The sequence below is a fragment of the Pyrenophora tritici-repentis genome, chromosome 3 (assembly GCF_003171515.1).
Source record: "Pyrenophora tritici-repentis strain M4 chromosome 3, whole genome shotgun sequence".
Classification (NCBI taxonomy): Eukaryota; Fungi; Ascomycota; class Dothideomycetes; order Pleosporales; family Pleosporaceae; genus Pyrenophora; species Pyrenophora tritici-repentis.
Window position 1 is genome coordinate 1,278,300 of NC_089392.1, and position 19,888 is coordinate 1,298,187.

The 19,888-nt window shown below is 51.5% G+C and overlaps 11 protein-coding genes across 11 annotated transcripts; 4 read left to right on the forward strand and 7 right to left on the reverse strand.

Annotated features, from left to right (window-relative positions):
* Nucleotides 1-774: 774 nt before the first annotated feature.
* PtrM4_078580 (40S ribosomal protein uS13) lies at nt 775-1,760 on the forward strand (the record flags this gene model as incomplete). The annotated part of the gene is made up of 4 exons (XM_001940754.2): nt 775-778; nt 927-951; nt 1,270-1,475; nt 1,528-1,760. 4 exons carry the CDS (start codon nt 775-777, stop codon nt 1,758-1,760), a joined length of 468 nt encoding a protein of 155 aa, XP_001940789.1.
* A 1,085-nt stretch (nt 1,761-2,845) lies between these two features.
* PtrM4_078590 (Extensin-2 domain containing protein) lies at nt 2,846-3,487 on the forward strand (the record flags this gene model as incomplete). The annotated part of the gene is made up of 1 exon (XM_001940755.2): nt 2,846-3,487. The coding sequence occupies one exon, from the start codon at nt 2,846-2,848 to the stop codon at nt 3,485-3,487; it is 642 nt and encodes a 213-aa protein (XP_001940790.1).
* A 927-nt stretch (nt 3,488-4,414) lies between these two features.
* Nucleotides 4,415-4,750, reverse strand: PtrM4_078600 (uncharacterized protein; the record flags this gene model as incomplete). Its single annotated transcript, XM_066106349.1, has 1 exon — nt 4,415-4,750. One exon carries the CDS (start codon nt 4,748-4,750, stop codon nt 4,415-4,417), a length of 336 nt encoding a protein of 111 aa, XP_065963287.1.
* Nucleotides 4,751-4,917: 167 nt separating this feature from the next.
* Nucleotides 4,918-5,380, reverse strand: PtrM4_078610 (uncharacterized protein; the record flags this gene model as incomplete). The annotated part of the gene is made up of 3 exons (XM_066106350.1): nt 4,918-4,923; nt 4,985-5,247; nt 5,308-5,380. 3 exons carry the CDS (start codon nt 5,378-5,380, stop codon nt 4,918-4,920), a joined length of 342 nt encoding a protein of 113 aa, XP_065963288.1.
* A 623-nt stretch (nt 5,381-6,003) lies between these two features.
* Nucleotides 6,004-7,680, forward strand: PtrM4_078620 (Carboxypeptidase C (cathepsin A); the record flags this gene model as incomplete). Its single annotated transcript, XM_001940757.2, has 2 exons — nt 6,004-6,469; nt 6,521-7,680. 2 exons carry the CDS (start codon nt 6,004-6,006, stop codon nt 7,678-7,680), a joined length of 1,626 nt encoding a protein of 541 aa, XP_001940792.1.
* A 1,392-nt stretch (nt 7,681-9,072) lies between these two features.
* PtrM4_078630 (uncharacterized protein) lies at nt 9,073-9,869 on the reverse strand (the record flags this gene model as incomplete). The annotated part of the gene is made up of 3 exons (XM_066106351.1): nt 9,073-9,077; nt 9,121-9,413; nt 9,523-9,869. 3 exons carry the CDS (start codon nt 9,867-9,869, stop codon nt 9,073-9,075), a joined length of 645 nt encoding a protein of 214 aa, XP_065963289.1.
* Nucleotides 9,870-10,546: 677 nt separating this feature from the next.
* PtrM4_078640 (GsiB, General stress protein) lies at nt 10,547-10,827 on the forward strand (the record flags this gene model as incomplete). The annotated part of the gene is made up of 2 exons (XM_001940759.1): nt 10,547-10,672; nt 10,726-10,827. The coding sequence occupies 2 exons, from the start codon at nt 10,547-10,549 to the stop codon at nt 10,825-10,827; spliced, it is 228 nt and encodes a 75-aa protein (XP_001940794.1).
* Nucleotides 10,828-11,349: 522 nt separating this feature from the next.
* PtrM4_078650 (uncharacterized protein) lies at nt 11,350-12,510 on the reverse strand (the record flags this gene model as incomplete). The annotated part of the gene is made up of 1 exon (XM_001940760.1): nt 11,350-12,510. One exon carries the CDS (start codon nt 12,508-12,510, stop codon nt 11,350-11,352), a length of 1,161 nt encoding a protein of 386 aa, XP_001940795.1.
* A 340-nt stretch (nt 12,511-12,850) lies between these two features.
* Nucleotides 12,851-13,173, reverse strand: PtrM4_078660 (uncharacterized protein; the record flags this gene model as incomplete). Its single annotated transcript, XM_001940761.1, has 2 exons — nt 12,851-12,935; nt 13,046-13,173. 2 exons carry the CDS (start codon nt 13,171-13,173, stop codon nt 12,851-12,853), a joined length of 213 nt encoding a protein of 70 aa, XP_001940796.1.
* A 1,860-nt stretch (nt 13,174-15,033) lies between these two features.
* Nucleotides 15,034-15,744, reverse strand: PtrM4_078670 (uncharacterized protein; the record flags this gene model as incomplete). Its single annotated transcript, XM_001940762.2, has 1 exon — nt 15,034-15,744. The coding sequence occupies one exon, from the start codon at nt 15,742-15,744 to the stop codon at nt 15,034-15,036; it is 711 nt and encodes a 236-aa protein (XP_001940797.2).
* A 726-nt stretch (nt 15,745-16,470) lies between these two features.
* Nucleotides 16,471-17,822, reverse strand: PtrM4_078680 (LeuB, Isocitrate-isopropylmalate dehydrogenase; the record flags this gene model as incomplete). Its single annotated transcript, XM_001940763.2, has 6 exons — nt 16,471-16,706; nt 16,756-17,383; nt 17,435-17,530; nt 17,578-17,664; nt 17,717-17,736; nt 17,792-17,822. The coding sequence occupies 6 exons, from the start codon at nt 17,820-17,822 to the stop codon at nt 16,471-16,473; spliced, it is 1,098 nt and encodes a 365-aa protein (XP_001940798.1).
* Nucleotides 17,823-19,888: the final 2,066 nt, after the last annotated feature.

The following is a 19,888-nucleotide window of genomic DNA, read 5'->3' on the forward strand; positions in this document are numbered from 1 at the left end:
TGTCATTTAAATCTCCTTTGCTTATGAGGATGTACAATAGAAAGAACCTACATGGGTAATGACGAAGAGACATGAGATGGGCGGGTAGAGGAAAGATTTGCGGCAGCAGCACCGCATCAAGCTCGGCATTACTTAGAGACACAAGACCATGGATGCAAGTATAGGTTCAATCCGTATGACCTGAAGACAAGGGTTGTCGAAGCCCAAAAAGCCCATCGGCATGGATAGGTGTTCGCAAATCGTTCTGTAGCATCTTGAGCGCTTGTCGCGCGACTTTAACGTGCGGCTGAAGGCGTCAGCCTGGTAGTCCAAGCAACGCTTTCGGAAATGACGCGGGATCATCTATGCGAACTATGTCATGCCTCTGCAAGCTCTTGTTGCGGGAAGCACATTGCGAGCGCGCGTGCCTCGCTACGCAGCCTGGTTCTGGCTTCAGTGTGCATGCACAGCCTGCGATCCTTGGTGATGGGTAAATTGAACAAACGGACGGTGAGAGACAAGAGCGGTGAAGCATACGGTGAGAGTCCTGGGGCGAGATGATGCAATCGCAACTATTCACACTGCCAGGAAGCAGCGCAAGAAGACGTCTTTCAGAAGACATTCGGAGCCCTGAAAAGGATGTTGGGGTGGCAGGAGCCCTGACCTGAACAAGTTAGCGTGGACGCTCGGACTACACACAGCATCTTGGCCCACACGCTTACAATCTCAAAATTCGTCTCGCATCCTCAAGAGCATCGCCAACACCACATCGACGACGCACGACAAGCCGCCATCATGTGTAAGTACAGCCATCCCTGGTCAACATATTTCATTTGTTGCGACTGTTTCTGTTCCAGCGCCGAGAGTATCGTGCCCGGCGCGGGAGGAGGGGTTGCAATGATGGAAAATGAGAGGTGCATGGTACAGACATGCTGACAATGTTATAGCGCTCGTCTCCGGAGAGAAGTCCAAGTACGTATAAACAACAAACCAGGACTCCCAAATGTCCACCATCGTTCCCACATCGATATCTCCGCCGTGCGCCATCCACCACCGCGATTCGCCCTTTCAGTGTAGCAGCATGTGGCAAGAGAAGGAAATGGGTCAAATGAGGTGACAAGGAAGGATCCATATGGAAATCTCGGAAACCAATGAATTCGAAGAAATAAACCCGTCATGCTGTTTTACTGGAGGGGTGAATTGCGGAAGTTGTTAGGTTCAACGACAGGGAAGCGCGGCGTGCAATCTCGAGGCCATTGCGTACCGTCAGAGCAGTGCTGACTTGACCAGCTTCCAATACATCATCCGTTTGTTGAACACAAACGTCGATGGAAAGCAGAAGGTCATGTACGCCTTGACCAAGATTACTGGTGTCGGTCGCCGATACTCCAACTTGGTCTGCAAGAAAGCCGATGTCGATCTTACCAAGCGCGCTGGTGACCTCACCTCCGAAGAGCTTGAGCGTATCGTCACCATCATCCAGAACCCCCTCCAGTGTAGGTTTCAGTCGCCCCGAACCCACAGGCTCCTTCACTGACAATTTCACAGACAAGATTCCCTCTTGGTTCCTCAACAGGCAGCGCGATATCGTCGACGGCAAGAACAGCCAGGTCCTCGCCAACGGTGTTGCCTCCAAGCTCCGTGACGACCTCGAGCGCTTGAAGAAGATCCGTGCTCACCGTGGTCTCCGTCACTACTGGGGCCTCCGTGTCCGTGGTCAGCACTCAAAGACCACTGGTCGCCGTGGCCGAACCGTCGGTGTCTCCAAGAAGAAGGGTTAAAGGTTTTCGCTTGCGCTGGGCAGCTTGGGCAGGAACATGCCTTTACGAAATGGGGTGGTGCACTTACGGTGTTTATCAAACGGCTTTCATTGGCTTTCACGCTTACACTTCATGCGGCAATGCACGATATGAGGTGACGTGATGCGGCATGGTTAGGGTTGGCCGAATACAGCCTGTACCAAAAATCACACATTCAAATTTCGACCTGTTCCAACATCTGTTCGTTGCTTTTGCTTCCCATAGCACCGGCCCGCTCGCTGTGTGGCGCCCAAGTCGGCTAGTGACTGGTAAATGGGACTACCGTGGCGTGTGCGGCCACACTGCGTGCACCACGTCACACAATCATCAATGCTTGTTTGGATCCACTTCACGATGCACTATGGTCTTCTGACTTTTGATTCTCATGTACCAGAGGTAGGCAGATCGGGACGATCCGCTAACGGCGTCTAAGCTTGCAGCACTTTACCTGGATAGGAGGTCTACGCAAGCAGTGTATGAATCGCACCCACATGGAACATGATTACACGACCATTACACCGGCGCTGACTCGGGTGCCCACAGGCAAGTACAAGTTGGCATGGTGCGCACTCCTCCGATACACCAATCCCGACGGTGCGCAAATCGGGTGCAGGCGCTAAGTGTGGAGTGAGCTGTTTCCCATGCATGCTGCAGCATCAAGCTTGCCCGACGGTCGGCGTCAGTCTCTTTATCGTCATCTTACCCAATGGCAGTGGTACCGCACTTCCCCGCAAAGTGAGCTTTTTTCCTGGCTGCGCCAGCCTCGGAAAGCCTGCAATTCTTCTGTAGTGGGCGCGGCATGGTTGCAGATTTTGGTATGCAGGGCCAGCAAACAGGCCATGCTTGCAGCCTGAGTTACTTTGTTCATATAAGCCTTACTTCCACCCGGCGACATTGCTGCCCCCCTTAGGCCGCAGGCGTAGGGCCTGTTCTCATCTCACTTTTTGCTCTGGCGTCGTTGCCCGCATTCCCCCTCCTGTCTCGTCTCCCCCTTCTTTTACCACGGCCCCTTTGTTGCGTGTGCTGTGCTATACTTCAGGATGGCGACAATGTATTCCTTAGCAATGATGCCGCGTACGCCCTCGCCCAAAGTGCGAATCCGATCCCAGTCGTTCGATTCCCCTGGCTCTGGCGGCTCGCGGAGCAGTACCACACCAATTGAGCACTACTCGCCCTTTTCCAAATCCACGGGCGCCATCAAGACGCTGAGCAGCTACGAAGCTATCAAAGCTGTTGCGGAAAAGGTTATGCGACCTCTCGGTGTGATGCTCTCCCCGCTCAACACCAAGATGAGCGATGACGAGGAGGAGGAATCGGACACCGAGTCAAGCAGCAGTAATAATAGTAGTCCGTCCTCATCGCCTACTACGACGAGCTTCCACAGCGCAGTGTCATCATCCCCTATATCAGCATCGTCGGCGTCGCGACGGAGTAGTCGTCGCAGCCATCCTCCCGCCGAAACGCACAGTGCGAGCGATATTGTCGAGTTTGAGCCCACGTCCCCGTTCTTATACCAGGATACGAGCTCCAAAATGTATTCGCCGTGGCTGGTGCGTGTGGTGCTGGATATGTACGATGTGAGGGGCTTGTGCTGGATGGATATCGCGGATCCAATTGAGCGGGTTTGGGGCGTGCAGACGAGTAGTGCCGAGGTGTTGGGGATTCTGAGTGATAATGGGAGGGTGGGGGTTAGACGGTGGTGGGATTGATGACGTCTGCTGTGCTGGTTATTGTGGGTCGCGCTTGGAGTGTTGTTCTACGTTCCTTTGTTTTTCCTGGGAGCATGATGGAAGGCGTTTACAATGGTCATGTTTTCACGACGCACGGTATGGTATGGTACGGTATGTGTTCACGACTTATGACTTTCCCTTCTGGTTCTTGCAGGTAGCCAGGAACAAGCCAGCACGACTTCATTGAACGATTCACTATCACGACTTATGATCAGTACGAAATGTAAAACATTACAGTGTCAAAACCCCCTTTATTCCATCCGCCAACATCCCATTTGCTCGCACATCTCTCATTGCTAAAAATACCGTTCCAATACCTCGGGGCCGAGGCACAAGAAGAAGCCTTTGAACTGCCGTATCACGTACCCGGCTTATCGTGCGTGGCGTACTGCAGCAAGTGAGAAGAGGGAGAACAGATGTCCAGACATGGTTGGCTCTACTCTTCGCCCAATACATATCGAAGTTGTGAGACGCAGCATTGGCGACAGTTCAGGGTAAGTTATTGGCGGATTTCAAGCATGTTACGTGAAGAAACAGAGATGGAACGGTGAGGCTGTATTACATGGATGGCATGTGTTGAGTAATGCAGATGCATGGAAGGCTTGTCTAAATTATCTTGGAAAGCTAGTTTTATGCCTACGAACGGCAATGTGCTGTGTATGCAGATATACACATATGAATCGCTTCGATAGGCTCTACGAATGGTTGCGCTGGGCAATGATGGGGCAGTGGTACACCCTATCCATCCTGGGGTGACGAGGCGGTAGTTGTCGTGCGCGTTGCAATTCGAAAGGGGCAAGCGCTTTTCTCTCGGCGGACATGAGCGCTGTTCCTAGACTGTTTGTCTCTTGTGCGGTACACGTGAGGACGGGCGTCTTGCGCGAGGCGTGTGTCTCGAGTCATCACTCACTCGTCGGCGCCAACAGCCATCTCCAGGACCTCTACATTGCCCCTGCCCTTTGTCTGGCCCTCGATTAGTTCGTTCAAGCCCTTGAAAGCTCCGGGCTCGACTAGACCCACTGCCTCCCACTCAGCACCCAGAGTATCTTGGCTTTCAATCTTCTCCATGAAGCCCAGTATCGCATCCTTGACTGTTCCGCTTGACCCCTTTTCCTCGGTACCGGGTTGCGCTTTGGGTGCGGTTTTAATGGCTTGCTTGAGGACGGACGTAGGGCATGTAACGCGCAGCTTCATCTGCATTCGGGCGACGGGTATGGGCTGGTGCGCAATGAGCGCCTTCATAGCAAAAAGTGCCTGCGACTTGGACGACTTGTTGGTAACAATGCCAGTCCATTTTGGCAGCTCCTTTGCCTTGCCCTTGTCCTCGCCATCTTCCTTGCTCTCTCCCTTGTCCTTCTCTCCCTGCTGTGTTGCGGCGGCCGAACTGAGCTGATCTAGCGCCTTTTCAATCATGCCTGTCGTGTATACGCGCTTCGTCTTGGGGTCTACGAGTTTTCCCGCCACGATATCGATGACCTCATTCTTGGTGCGCTCGAGTTCGGCATTTCTCTCCTTCTCGCCTACCTGAAGTTCTCCATGATCCAGGATATCTATGATAATCTCCTCGAGCGACTTCTTGGGGAAGGCCTTTTCGAGATCGGCTTTGGGCGCGACTTGGCCCTTTGAGACGTTGAGGAAGACGTTTTCGATTTGCAGCACGTTGGAGAGATCCTTTTCATTCTTGGTGCGCCACTCAAGGACCTTGTTCTTGTAGCAGGCGATTTCGAAGCGCTTCTTGCCTGAGCTTGTGTTAGCAGTTTGGGGCAGACGGGAGGGGTGGTTCGGCGGGGTCGGCGCACCTTTCTTCATGCGCACCAGGGATACATTGGTGAGCTTGATCTGGTTAGACGGCTGATTGATTCCGACGGGCATATTCGCTGATTACGGAGGTTCTATTTTACAAAGTCGTGGAAGACTAGGGGGTGTTGAGCGCGAGTTGCAAAAGTTGGTTAACATTTTGGTGGGGTCCGGCTGTCACTGACATGCGCAGGTTCACTCACTATGATTCCAAAGCGCGCTAGTCCTCATTCGGAACATGCAAGGGCCCGGAACTTAGCTTCCACCCCAGACAGCGCGCCACGCAAGCTATCCATTTCGAATGCAGCGGAATGGGGCTGCAAACGTGGGTTGATGTCTTTGATTAGGTCGCTGCGGAGCCGGCTGCCCTGCCAGATGCGCCGGCTAAGGTTATCGTGAAACGCTAAGCCCATGTGATGCACGCGCTCGGACGCGCCAGCCACTCCGATAAGCTGTAGCTACTGGCGTGCGTCATGCTCCGTTGCCTAGACAAGTCGCGCCTCCTCCACAAGAGCTACCCATACCTCTCTCTTTCTCACACCGTCTCCATCCCATCTCTCTCCACTTTCATCCCTCTCCTCCCCCATCATCCCCATCATCTCCATCATCCAGTGCTTCTTCATTAAAACGTAGAAGCGCTCTTTATCAGCTTTCAAGCGTCTGCTAGAGCTCCGGAAGCTCAGCACAGCGCCGCCATCATGAAGGTAGCCACTTCGGCGCTCCTCATCGGAGCCGCCGCTGCTCAGCAGCAGCAAATCCTCAAGTTCCCCGACTCGTTCAGCGAGCTCAAGGAGTCTTCATGGACCAAGCCTCTCCAGAACCTTGAGGAGAGCCTCAAGTCCCTCACGGGCGAGGCTCGTGCCACCTGGGACGAGATCGCCATGATGTTCCCCGAGAGCTTCGAAAAGGCGGCCTTTTTCAGCGAGCCCAAGCCGCACACGCGCAAGCAGGACAGCGAGTGGGACCACATCATCAAGGGCGCCGACATCCAGAGCGTCTGGGTCGAGAACGAAAAGGGCGAGAAGGAGCGCGAGATCGACGGCAAGCTCGAGCAGTATAGCTTGAGGGCCAAGAAGGTAGACCCCAGCGTACTCGGTGTCGACAAGGTCAAGCAGTACTCCGGCTACCTCGATGACGAGGAGGAGGACAAGCACTTGTTCTACTGTGAGTACCCCAATGACCACCACCCACGACTCCCCATCTAACAAATCCCAGGGTTCTTCGAGTCGCGCAATGACCCCAAGAACGACCCCGTAGTGCTTTGGCTCAATGGCGGACCCGGCTGCTCATCGCTCACTGGTCTCTTCATGGAGCTCGGACCTGCCTCCATCACAAAGGACCAGAAGATCAAGCACAACCCCTACTCGTGGAACAGCAACGCTTCCGTCATCTTCCTTGACCAGCCCGTCAATGTCGGATACTCATACTCGAGCGGCTCAGTGAGCAACACTGTTGCTGCCGGCAAGGACATCTATGCCCTGCTCACCCTCTTCTTCAAACAATTCCCAGAGTACTCCCACCAGAGCTTCCACATCTCTGGCGAGTCGTACGCCGGTCACTACATTCCCGTCTTTGCCTCTGAGATTCTGTCCCACAAGAACCGCAACATCAACCTCCAGTCCGTTCTCATCGGTAACGGTCTGACAGACGGTCTTACTCAGTACGAGTACTACCGCCCCATGGCCTGCGGTGAGGGTGGCTGGCCTGCTGTTCTCGATGAGTCTCAGTGCAAAGCCATGGACAACGCCTACCCTCGTTGCGCCAGCCTCATTGAGAACTGCTACAACTCCGAGTCTGTCTGGTCTTGTGTGCCTGCCTCCATCTACTGCAACAACGCCATGATCGGTCCTTACCAGCGCACTGGCCAGAACGTCTACGATGTCCGCAAGCCCTGCGGTAGCAACTCGCTCTGCTACGATGAGCTTGACTGGATACAGGGATACCTCAACAAGAAGGAGGTCATGAAGGCTGTCGGTGCTGAGGTCTCCAATTACGAGTCCTGCAACTTTGACATCAACCGCAACTTCCTTCTCCAGGGTGACTGGATGAAGCCCTTCCACCGCGTCGTCCCCGGAATCCTCGAGAAGATCCCCGTACTCATCTACGCTGGTGATGCCGACTACATCTGCAACTGGCTCGGTAACAAGGCTTGGACTGAGGCTCTTGAGTGGCCCGGTGCCAAGGCCTACAACCAGGCCAAGATGGAGGACTTTAAGATCGATGGCGATGGCAAGACTGTTGGTCAGGTCAAGTCCAGCGGCAACTTCACCTTCATGAGGCTCCATGCTGGTGGCCACATGGTCCCATACGACCAGCCTGAGGCGTCGCTCGAGATGCTCAACAGGTGGTTGGGAGGTGGCTTCTGGAAGGCTTAGATGCTTTCTGAAGATGAATTAATGGTTTAAGATTGTCACATTGGGTGCTTGTCAAGATTGCGAACGGATGGATAATCAGGTTCGCTTCTATGTAATTCAAATTGATTAGTGTATCTAATACTCGTAGCTATCAATGTACAGAACTCACAAATCTCCAGTGTACTTGTACTTGTGATTTGTTCCAAACTTGTTTGATTCTAGTTGTTCTTCGCCCTTACGCCTTATATCCTGGAACGGCAAGCGGAGATTCTAAAGACTATCCCTGGACCATGAAGTGGAAGTGTTCCAGCCGTTTTCGAGAAATGAACGTTCCGGTTGTAAACAGCCAAGAGGCGATTTTCTCGGATACATGTAAAACGTCCCCGAAGGTGGTATAGACAATGATTTCTCTTGAGTGACCACGAAATATGCCTTATAGAGATCCAATAGGAGCTCGCTTCCCACAACAGTGTGCACATGTGCTATTCCGATCGCTAGATGAGTAGTAAATCAGCAATTTATCCATTGCACATACCCTATGACCAACCTGCTTTTTTTACACTTCTCTAACTCACGTTTCTCTACTAAATCGACCGCCCGTTGTTTCTCAGGTCACCTGAATCTCGCAACTTAAGCTTCGATGATCATATTCCCTTTGCATCTGCCACGCTTGCCGGTGTAATATTCAAAAGATGTGATTCTGGGCGCTGCTCCTTCATCTTGCACACCTTTTTTCCGGCAAAACACCACACTTTCTATGTGCGCGACCGAAATTTGTGATATCCTAATACAGTTGTGAAGGTAGCCTACTATACCACGAGCAAACACGAGATAGTAGAGAGGAGAGGTTTTAGCATTTAATCCTTTAGTAGTCTAGAACTAGTAGTGTAGATGGTTATTTCTTTAGGATTCTTTTGTAGAAGCTAAAGGAAGGGGCAATAGCTATAACGTAGTAGTAATAAATATGCCGTCTTAATTAGTCTGTAGTGGTGGTCTTTCTAGGTGGGTATGGAAGATAATAGACGTATTGAAGCTTGAAGCTTGAAGCTTGAAGCATGCTTAACTTCTCTTCTTTTAATCATCTAGAATGCGAGAAGGTGGAGAGTATAGGTCTAGATAACCCTCCTCTAGCTCTAGAACGGGTGGCGTGGGCGGCCTTTTCTCTGTGTCTCCCGTGGAAGCTGGAAGACGGGGTGACATTGCTTTTCCCTCCCGCTCATACGCCTCGAATCCTTTTCGCAAATCAAGCAGGAGGCGACGACATCTTGCGCGCTGGAAATAGCGTAAATCAGGCCAGTGGCACCGAGGATAGATAGTCTTGGCTTCCTGGTCTTGTTAGTTTGTCTGTACCAGAGTTCCATTGCGTAACAACACTCCACTCCGCGGACGCCAGGGAAGTAACAGGAAAATGCTCTAAACTCACGTTAGTCCATGTCAAAAAGGCATGATTATGGGAGCTACGATCTTCCAGATGTCCACCTTCGGGGACTGTCCAAATCTCCCAATAATCCCAACCAGGACCTCCAGGAACTGGTATCATTTTCAGCGATATCAGGTCCTCACACAAGCCTTCAAAATAGGCAGTCGTAGGCATGGGGGAAGATGTACGCCATTCCTCATCTTCTGGTACTTCCCACTCAGTAGACGGGCCATGAGGAGTAAGCTCGCCTACGGTAAAAAGTATCGAATTAGAAACCAACAAAAAGGCCGTAGAACTACACCAAAAACCACTTGTCGAATTGTTCGCATTCAGACTTACCATTGTTAGTATCCAGCATCCACCACGTCTCCAGACCAGCCGCCTCGATAGGATGCGATAATGGAACAACGCCCTATGGAATCCGCACTCCGGGAAACGGCCACATTTCCGTCCGGTGGGGATCTTCGAGCATATAGTCTTCCTCGGGGTAACGGAAGAGATTCGTGTAGTAGTTTCGGGTCGTCGTGTAGGGAAACGCGGGTCTGTCGCTGCTGTGTGAGAAAGGGACGTGGCGGATAAAGTCAATCATTCGCTCGTTGAAGCCCAGAAGACGTAACTTCGAAAGCGAGAGCATGCTATCGGAACGCCCGCCTTGTCCGGCGTATGCAATGTCTTTTGGCTTTATCGATACCATTTTGGAGAGGAGCTCGTAGTATCGCGCTATGCTGGCTACGATGGCATCGCGGTCGTAACTTGGGGCAGCGTCCTGGTTTGGTGATGTGGCCGACATTGTAGCGGATATACAGTGTGAGGAAGTCCAAAAAGACTGTGATAGACGAATGGCGGTTTGATCTGGCGAAATCGTCTCTTGGCTCTGCCTAGGAAAAGTTGTCTTCAATACCCCGCGTCCCTCTGCCTTTCATTTCCAGCCCGCCCCTTGCATAAGGGCATCCACCACCGCTCGATACCCGATCATCAACGCGATTGTACCTGAGACGCGTCCGTGCTAGCAGCTAACGAAATGGATACGTCGTGGTCGGCAGTCTCTCAATGAAGCCTCGTTGTACGAGCAACAACTATGATATGTCAACCAGACGCCTTGATGACATAACTGGCGTTCTAGAAAGAACGTTTTGCTATATGCAGTGTAACAGTGGGGAAGCGGGAAACAATGTGACTAACCGAATATAATGAGGATTGAGCAAAGTGTGATGTAGTCTCGACCCGGGATTACGTGAGAGACCCTTGTTGTCAAACAAAGATGCGATTTCATCATGGTAAATCATAAATGGCACTGACGATGTACTGACGACACGCGATATGGTCCTGGTCCTGAGAAAAGGTGCATATAAAGACTCACCTGTCGAGCGTCAGCTGTTCTACATCAATCATCACAACATCGTCTCCAATCTCACAACTACTACAATCTCAAAACTCTACCAAATTCACCAACTGAACATCATCATCATGTCTGGCAACGACAACCCCGGCAACTTCGCCAACCGCCCCAAGGAAGAAGTCAAGGCCGCGGCCCAGAAAGGCGGAGAGCACTCTCACAGCGGTGGCTTTGCTTCCATGGATGCCGACAAACAGGTATACGCATCGCTCTCACAACTTATCTCAATATTTACTAACATGCTAAATAGCGCGAGATCGCTTCCAAGGGCGGCAAGGCCTCATCTGGCAACTTCGAGCCCGGCAGTGAGAAAGCCAAGGAAGCCGGACGCAAAGGAGGTCAGGCGTCTTAGATCTGGTCATCAACACCCGATATTGCTCGGCATCACGACTTGGAGACATGATATTGCTTAAATGGTGCATGTGTCGCGCAAGAAGGCCAGCTGGAAGCCTTGAGTAGTCAGTGAAATGGAAACATGAGTCACAAATTCATATAAAGTCTTCCTTGGTGATCTGAATGATGTAAAATCCATTTTGATTCTCGAAATTGTTGAATTGTTTTCCGTCGTAATACAAATACACCAAACTGTGTAAACGTTTTGTTCAAATATCGACCTATCCTAACCGTCATAAAAGCATGAGAAACATAAATAGAGGCCTTCCTCCGAGTATAGTATATGCGAACCGATCGACGATTCATATGCAGTACAAAAGCGTATAAGAGAGAAGAGTCATAAGACTATCGAGGTCCAAGAAGAAGTAGAAACACAACAACCAGCGTCCAGGAACGTGATGAACGAGTGTGAAGAAGAGAAAGAGTTATGTACCGTTAAACGAAGCTTCCGGTCACTTTTAGAGGCCCGACCACATGCCGTTTAACCGTACATGTCGCAGCTGAAGGTCTTGATCTTGTACTCGCTTATACCAGCGACTACACCACAGTTGACATCCCAGGCAAGCTCAAAGTCGTCGCTCTCAGGCACACGGTCCTTCGCGCCGGCCGCGCACTTGGCGTCGGTAGTATAGTATGAGACCTCCATCTTGGGGGCAGTCTTCCAGTCACAAGCATCCGTACGCCTGTAAAAGGTACGGCGGTGTAGGCGAAGAGCCTTGCGTTCGATGGCTTTGTCGGGCGAGTCACAAGTGCAGCGTGCGGCCAGAGTGAGCTCATCGCGGCGGCAGTCGCAGCGGGAACCGTCAACATCATAGCGGCGAGTGTTTGGCTTGACTTGCGGGTGAGGGCGTCCCCACTTCCATGAGTTACCATAGGAGTTGTCAGGTTGTTCAGCCTCGCTGGTAGGAATCGCTGATGGCTCGTACGGTTGGTAGATCGTGGTTGCCACCACATTCGTAACAGTGACAACTGAGGGTTGCTGGGGCTGAGGCACCTGCGGCGCGGGGGTCTCTTTGGGTTTAGTTGGAGAGTATGCTGGTGGTTTGGGCTGAGTCGCGGATTGAGAAGGCTTGCTGGGCTCAGTGCCAGAGTCGGCAGCGATGTTAACCTTGGCACAATTCACAAAGGCCTCATGCTCGCGATTCAGCCACACCCACCCGAATAGAGCGTCGCCTGCAGGCATTCCAGTAGGAACCTTGAAATCGAAAGTCTGAGCTTCGGGTGAGCCATCCTCTGTTGCGTGAGGACAAGCACCGTGATACGAAGCAGCCATCTTCCACGTCTTGCCCTTATCCAAAGAGAACCCTACCTGACAAGAGCCTCCCGAGTGTGTGCCGCCGGGCGCCGCCGGATCGTAGTCGTAATTAGTAAGCTGGAAGTGGGCATCTTGGCCAGACTTCCATGTAACGCTCGCCTTCTCGGTATCGTACTTGTCTAGATGACCGCGGCAGATACCAGGTGAAGGTCTGCTGTCACCACCGTCGGGACCGCAGCAGCCGAGGGGAAAGTTGAACTCGGGGTCAAGTGTTTTCGATTGGCGGTTGATGCCTGGAGCTCCACCCAAGGGAGCTGGATAGTACATGCTCATATGAGCCTGAGCAGCGCCAACCAGGGCGAGCACAGAGAGAGTCTTGATGTACATCGTGGTGTTTGGTTGTATGTTGGTAAGGCAGGACCGTAATTGAAATGAAAGAATGTTATAGGATCAGATAATGACCCTGGAGAAGGTTAAACGTTGTGAATGCAGAAGTGACAGTGTATATGAGTCTGCGTTTGACAATGTCCTTCTGTGACTGCAAGAAGCGTTTGGAAAGATTTCCCTGATTGACAACAAAGAAGCTCAAAGAAGAAAGACGATCCTGCGTTTTCGGGCACAAGCAAATGAATGTAGAAAGAATGTCGACGAAGGCTAGCTTGTCAGGAGGGTGTGCGTCACGAGAAGTGATGCCCTCTTCCACAATGAGCGGCGTTCAGCCTTTAAATCAATCACTGATGGCTGGACCATAATTACCGGCAGACTCATCTGCCTTCCGCCTTAGTACATCCAGACTCAGCGCCTGGAGACCGCTGTGCGACAGGCATGTTAGTCATGATTCCCGACGGCAGGAGCTCAGTGGTAACCCCTGGCTATGCCCCGGACCAATGCGAGCGAGCCTCAGTGAGGCCAGGTCGCGTACATGCGGATACGGACTCGGCCTTGTTGTTTCGAAACAGCAAGACGCGAGTGGTGGGTGGAGTCTCGGGGCACCGTTGGCGCAAGACCGCGATGGAGGTTCTGCTGTTCCTGGATGAGGACGCTCGACATAGTGTTTCACGTCTTGCTCCTTTAGGCATAGCAGCGGCGCTTGTTCCTGCCAAGGGGGATAGGGTGGACCATCACCTACGCGATTTTTACACAATCTTAACCTCGATCCATGATAAATAACAAAAACCCGTTTCAGCACCAGAGGCTTCTGCGATCCATCGGCTGTTTTTGCCACTGACAAGCAGACGTTGAGGTTCTGGGTACAGCCGCGGTCGCTTATTCTATCCACGTGCGCGTGATCCATCCTGTTCAGGTTACTCTCAATCAGCTCTGTCCTTACTCCACTTGTTTATTTGTCGGACTATAGCAGCCAATTCGTGCCTGCTCGTATTTCCTTTAGTGCAACACTTTACCGGTACGAACGGTCTGGATGCAGCTTTTCAATGACACGCATTGGAAGGCACCCTCCCGACGGGTTACAGTGCCGTTGCTGACCGTGAGAGACACATGCAACCTTCCGTCTGTATGTTATCATCATATCCCTATTTCCAGTGCCGGTCATCGTTTGCGCCCAGAAACTGCAGGAGACGTTCGACGGCCTGCTTCTAGACAGCAGCCGTGTCTTAGCGTAAACTCAATGCCGCTTGGTCGTGCGGGGTCCGGAATCCTGCATGCAGGCGCAAAGTCCATACTCATTACTGCAGGATGTGGCGTACCTATACGAAGAGGATTCTATAGGAACCAAGAATCTTGGCCATTGCCTGGCTGTTGCACCAAACGAACTCCAAGGCCATCGTTCGTTTGATCCACAACTATAAGTCGTCCTATATCCATTTAGAAAAAAATTGTACGCGCCGATAGCTACGGGATAGTCATGGGATACGCCACGATGTGGATCATGGTTTTGTGATTTATTTGGAACTGCATTCCGGCACGAGCCTGCTGAGAATAACCTGACCTGAACCTACCCTGATCATTCATCGCGACCCCAACTTCTACACACCAAATCTCTACGAAACCAGTTCCAACATTGCTGATTTCCTCACTAGAGTTGGTTAGCCACTCGAGGGCCCTAGCGGGCAGCCACAGACTCACGATGAAGCGCGCGGTGACACAGCTAAGAGTCTCCGCTAACCCCAACCGCCCGACTGTTTCACCACGCAATCACTTGCTCTATCGATTGGGAGGCGTTACTTGCATGCGTATCTATCGCCAGCTGGGGTGACAAGCGAGTCTTTCCTTGTCGTCGCTCCCCCAGATGACCTTGGAATCTGTTTGCGTGGTATCCTGAAATTTCACATAGACCACTGGGATATCCTGAATGCTGATGGCATTTCGCTGCAATTTCACGATGGTTGTGATGCGACTTGCAGCTTCTGTCCTCAAACCTTGCTCTTAGCACCGTTGAGCCGTTGCTAAGACCTGTCACGCTAAAGTCGGCAATGACAGCATAGTCTCATCCAGTACATCGGTACTCAGGAGAAGCTCTTGTTGCGCATACATCGCATATTACACAGCAGGAAGGAAGCTGACTGTACTCAAGTCCTGCAGCCTCAAACACCCTGAAATTGTTACACGATCTCTTCTTGGTATTCTAACAAACAATTGGAGCGTTTTATCTTCTTGTGATTAGACATTAGATAATGTTGCAAGCTACTTGTCGGATTCTCACCACTGCAAGCCACTGGTATTCTTTGACAATATGAGAAGAGGCTATACTCAGGCCACGTACGCCTTCGCGGCTTCCGCGCACAAGAGGCGTCATCTGCTGAGTGGCAAAGGGAGACTCCGCGCTAGGTCAGCCGAGCCCTTGCGTATCCCCATGAATCCTTCAAACTTAGCCATCAAACTCTTCCTTACATGTCCCCGCAATGTGCGATTCGTGTGTATTCTTGTCCTTCCGTCAGATCTATCTCATTCTCACATCTCTCGGTAAAACTTTAGTTCCCGCGGCAGCCCATTAAACCCGCACGTACTAAACTTCCACCAGTCGGCCTTCTTTCTCCCTATCCACCACCTTATAGCTTTGGTATCTGGTGCTAAACCCCGAGGCAACTGATTCTCTGACGTAACATCGTGATTGGTCCAGAAAATGGGTACTTGAGTGTTGCTGTCTAAGCCCATCTTCCCAGTTTCCTCGTTGCGGGGTGTGCTGAGCTTTTTGTGTAGGACAGGCATAAAATCGTCCATCATACTCTTGCACATCTCGGTACTAAAGTTATTTCGTCTCGCCGCACAGGATTCTAGCCAGTTGCCCCATTCGGCCAGTCTTGCATCTTCCTCCTCTTTTTGAAACGTTGTTCCTAGCTGTGCGAGCAGACATTGGTATGTTGCTAGACAATATGATACTAGGTTTGCGTACTCGATCATGGGAACATGTGGCGCTTGGATGTAGATGCTGTTCAATGCGCGGATGAGACAGTTACATACAGCAATCGTCTTGGAGGCAGCTTTTGGATCTGGTGGCGCATCGTCGGCCTGTAATATTGAGTTTGGAAGAAGGATCATCGGACCAGTTTCCCAGGCGTACGGTTTGTGTCTGTTGGTAGGGTGTTGCGGCATTGTGTGGATGGGAGCGGCTTCTCCGTGGCTTTCGAGTATCCAACGTTTCAGGTCTTTTTCAGTAGTCATCGTTGGGGGGTGTAAGCAGTAGAAGCTATCCTAGCGATTATCATGCCCAGATCTTGCCGGGATACTCGATGCGCTACTTTGGGGTGATTATCATACAAAAGAACGCATGGCGTCAGGGTTATGTGAACATGCGGATCCGACCCTTCCTTTCGCCGTCCGTCCATCAATCTTTTTCCCGTGAACCGGATGCTCGGATGCTCAGCCCAGCTAAGGCGCGTCGCTCACGTTTGGACTAGCCGGGATATATGGAAGTTTTGATAACGGCGTAGTCGCCGCATATTACCGCTCGCTGACAGCTGCAGATCTTCTCCGAATTGGTAATTTCTTTGTCTGATGGCGTTGTATCCGCTGTGAAAGTTTATAGGGGTCGAATCAAGCTGCAGCCTTATGGCGCGCGTCCGTAAGCCGAAGGAAGGATGTTGCCGGATGTATCTCTCTCACAACAGGGTTGTGACGGCACGGTCTTTATTGTTTGCACATGTGAGCCTCGGCTGTAACGTGATCAGCATGATGAAAATGACAATGGACCATGTCAAGAACCGAATAATGACCAAGACGGGATAACTTGAGTGTATCACTGTCAATCACAATTCACCAAAGACGGGCCGAAACGCCAAAGCGCTGGGTGCATAGATATACTATCAATACTGGCATTCATGTCGAACACAACACTACTCAACTGTAAGGCTGACGGTAGTTCCTTTTGGGGTTTTCCATTATACAATCCTACTTCTGGAGTAACTTCTCCAGTTCCGCCGCGATCGCATCTCCGACCTCGCTGGTGCTCGACTTTCCACCGATATCGGCCGTTCGGACGCCGTTGTCGATAGTGATCTTGGTCGCCTCGTCGATCTTTAGCGCAATTTCCGGCAGACACAGAGAGTACTTGAACATCATGCTCATGGAGAGAACAGTGGCGATAGGGTTGACAATGCCCTTGCCGGCGATGTCCGGCGCGGAACCTTTCAAATGTCAGCAGGTACACGCACGATAACGGGCGGAGAAGCTTACCGTGAATCGGCTCATAAATGCCGTTGAGCTTGGTCTTGCCGTCTGGGATACCTCCTAAACTAGCACTTGGCAATAGACCAAGACTACCTGGAATCACACTCGCCTCGTCACTGATGATGTCGCCGAACAGATTGCTCGTGACCACAACGCCGTTTAACGCTCTTGGGTTCTTGATCATAAGCATAGCCGCCGAATCGATGAGATGAGTGCCAGACTTGAGATGCGGATACTCATCCTTCATGATGCGCTCGAAAGTTTTCCGCCATAATCTCGATGTCGCAAGCACGTTTGCCTTGTCCAAACTCCATACCGGGCATGGTGGGTTTTCGACAGACGCAAGACTGCCAGCTAAACGTACGACGCGCTCAATCTCTTCGACGCTATAAGGCTCTGTATCCATGGCTTTGCCATCGCCCTCGTCTTCCTTCCTCTCGCCGAAGTATATGCCGCCGGTCAATTCGCGGATGATGTTAAAGTTTACACCACGGACGTTTTCGGCTTTGAGAGGTGACGAGTCGACGAGCGAGTCAGAGGCGAAGAAGCATGGTCGTAGGTTTCCAAACGTTCCGAGTTCCTTTCGCAGCTTCAAGATACCTTGTTCCGGGCGCACCTTGCCGGTTCCCCATTTCTATGCCATGTATTAGACAATTGCTCCTCGTGTGGCATTGTGAGTACGTACCGGACCGCCGACAGCACCGAGAATGATCGCATCGGCCGACTTTGCTGCTGCAAGCGCTTCGTCTGTGAGAGGGTTGTTGTGCACGTCTATCGAACACTAAAAGGAGTTATAAGCTGTGGTGTACATGGTGCTTGTGAACTTACTCCTCCAAATAGATGCTCCTGGAAGTTGAATTTGTTGTCTGTGTGCTTTTCGACCACTTTGAGGATCTTGATCGCCTCCGCGACGACCTGATATGCATGATCAGTATTGGCGAAAAGTAAGTGCAAAGGCTGCTGCTACCTCTGGACCGACGCCGTCACCTGGATGCAATTAGCGCCGAACAATGAGGAAATCTCCAACTAATTTAGAACATACCGGCGAGAACAACAATGTTATGGGACGTCATATTATGTGTATCGATGTCAAATATCCTACTACCGAGAAGACTCTGTGCGCTCAACTTTTCATATATAGTCGTGAAGCTACCCCACGAAGTGTTGATGCGAGTTTCCGCTAGATGCCGGATACCCCTCCTCCGACCTCGGCCTCACTGTTCCACCCACCGACCTACCACCGCTCTCCATTATCATCTTTGTCGACGATTCAAAAATCGCTCAAGCGTTACGAATTTAAAGTTTGTGTGTGCATTCCGACATCGTACCAGCGCGCCGTTAACTGTCATCACTGCTTTCAGATATGACGTCACCGTTCCTCCTCCACCAGGACAAGTTCGAAATCTGATCTTGCATAGGACAAGGTCTTATAACGTCTTGGTGGAGATGTTGATCTGAACTGATCTTCGAAGAGAGGCAGTCTATCTCCTTCATAAGAACGTCTTGCGTGGTACATGCTACCCAAGATAGGTACGTGTCACCCCCGTTCGGCACATGACCTCGGGCGTAAGCAAAGTCAATGAATGACCAGTCATACGGACAATGGGAGATACGAACTTACTGTGCATATTGCATGGCTGGGGGGATGTTTAACCGGCTTGGGGTTACACCATCACACCAAGTCGCAGCGGTGCAGTCCAGGTTGCATTCATCCCGCTGTAATCGAATTGAGTACAGGGTTTGAACTTGTTCACCTCCAAGCACCGCGTCTCACCCTTGGCTCGCCTTGGAAGTACTGAATTGACCAGAAAAAGAAATGCCGTGTCCGTCCTGACTTCGACTACGAGCCAAGATCAGTCATACGAAGGTACCATCATGTAGGTCTGACGAATACAACCATGAGCACATCAGAACAAACAAGCGACTTGAGCTACGAGAATCACTACAGCATGGCCGATACAACCTTGTAGTTGTAGACGGGGTTTGTAAACACGGTGATTGCACAGAAGCCATCGCTGATGTAGTCGTGCGGTTCTAGAAAGACGCCCTCAACAAACTAGCAACATACTGCTAGAGATGCCGGATAGTCTAACTATGTCTTCTACGTCAGTCAACGGTACAATGCCGCGCCGTTGGCTGAGCGCATGCAGTCCATGGCTCAGAGGTTGGTAGGGATGAGAGCAAGATACGCTCAACGGTACTACGGGGCAGCGTACCAAAGTCTAGCAACTCGTCAGCCCAACAACACTCTACCAAGGTACACGCGTTCTTGGCTCAGTCTACGAGGTGTAGTCATTACCGCCACCGTCTCGTGTGTCCAGTTCCACACGGCCGTGATCTGTTGAACTGCACCCAACAGAAGTGCAGGAAGTAATTGACGACCCACCGAGTAATGAATGCATCATCAAATCCCATATACCCATTGTGCATTTGTCCAAAATTCAACAAGTTCTAGAACGCCCCAAAATGCTGGGCAAACTTACCGGGTGTTAGATGGAATGCATCCAGATGCTCGGCATAAACTTAAAGTGGGTAACAATCTATCATGAACCATAGTTCATCTGGGCATACCTAGGCAGAAAGCGCTAGGTAAGTGCTGGATACGACTAGTGCGTCGACGGAGAAAAGGAGAAAAGAAGGGTGTCTGATGTGTCTGTCCACTGTATACAGGTAGGCGATATGAGGAACTTAAAGACGGCCGTGGGACTGTAGCGGGTGGAGCGAAATTGTGCTCCGAGTGGATGGGCACTCGAAGTACAGAAGTAGTACGAGTGCGTGATGTCTGCATGCCATGTGTGTCCGTCGGACTTGCATGACTGTGCTTATACGGTCGTTTGCGCTGTCGTTCACGGATGATGGCTCTCAGTGCCGTACCATAGACCTTTGCAAAAGGACGGCGTCAACAGACACTGCCAACAGAGGGTGCAGGCTTGGCTCGGTCCGAGCCTCAGGGGCACGATGGTGCTGGCGCCGATAGACTTGGCATGCTGCGGGCTCAGTACGGGTCCTATGATGAGCGACCTGTGCCGTCATTGCCTGGCTGACAACGCACTCATGCCACTCAGCAAAGTCCGAATATGCTCCATGAGGAAATTGGGGAAAGTCCGTCGGCGGAGGGTGCTACAAACGCCTGTCATTC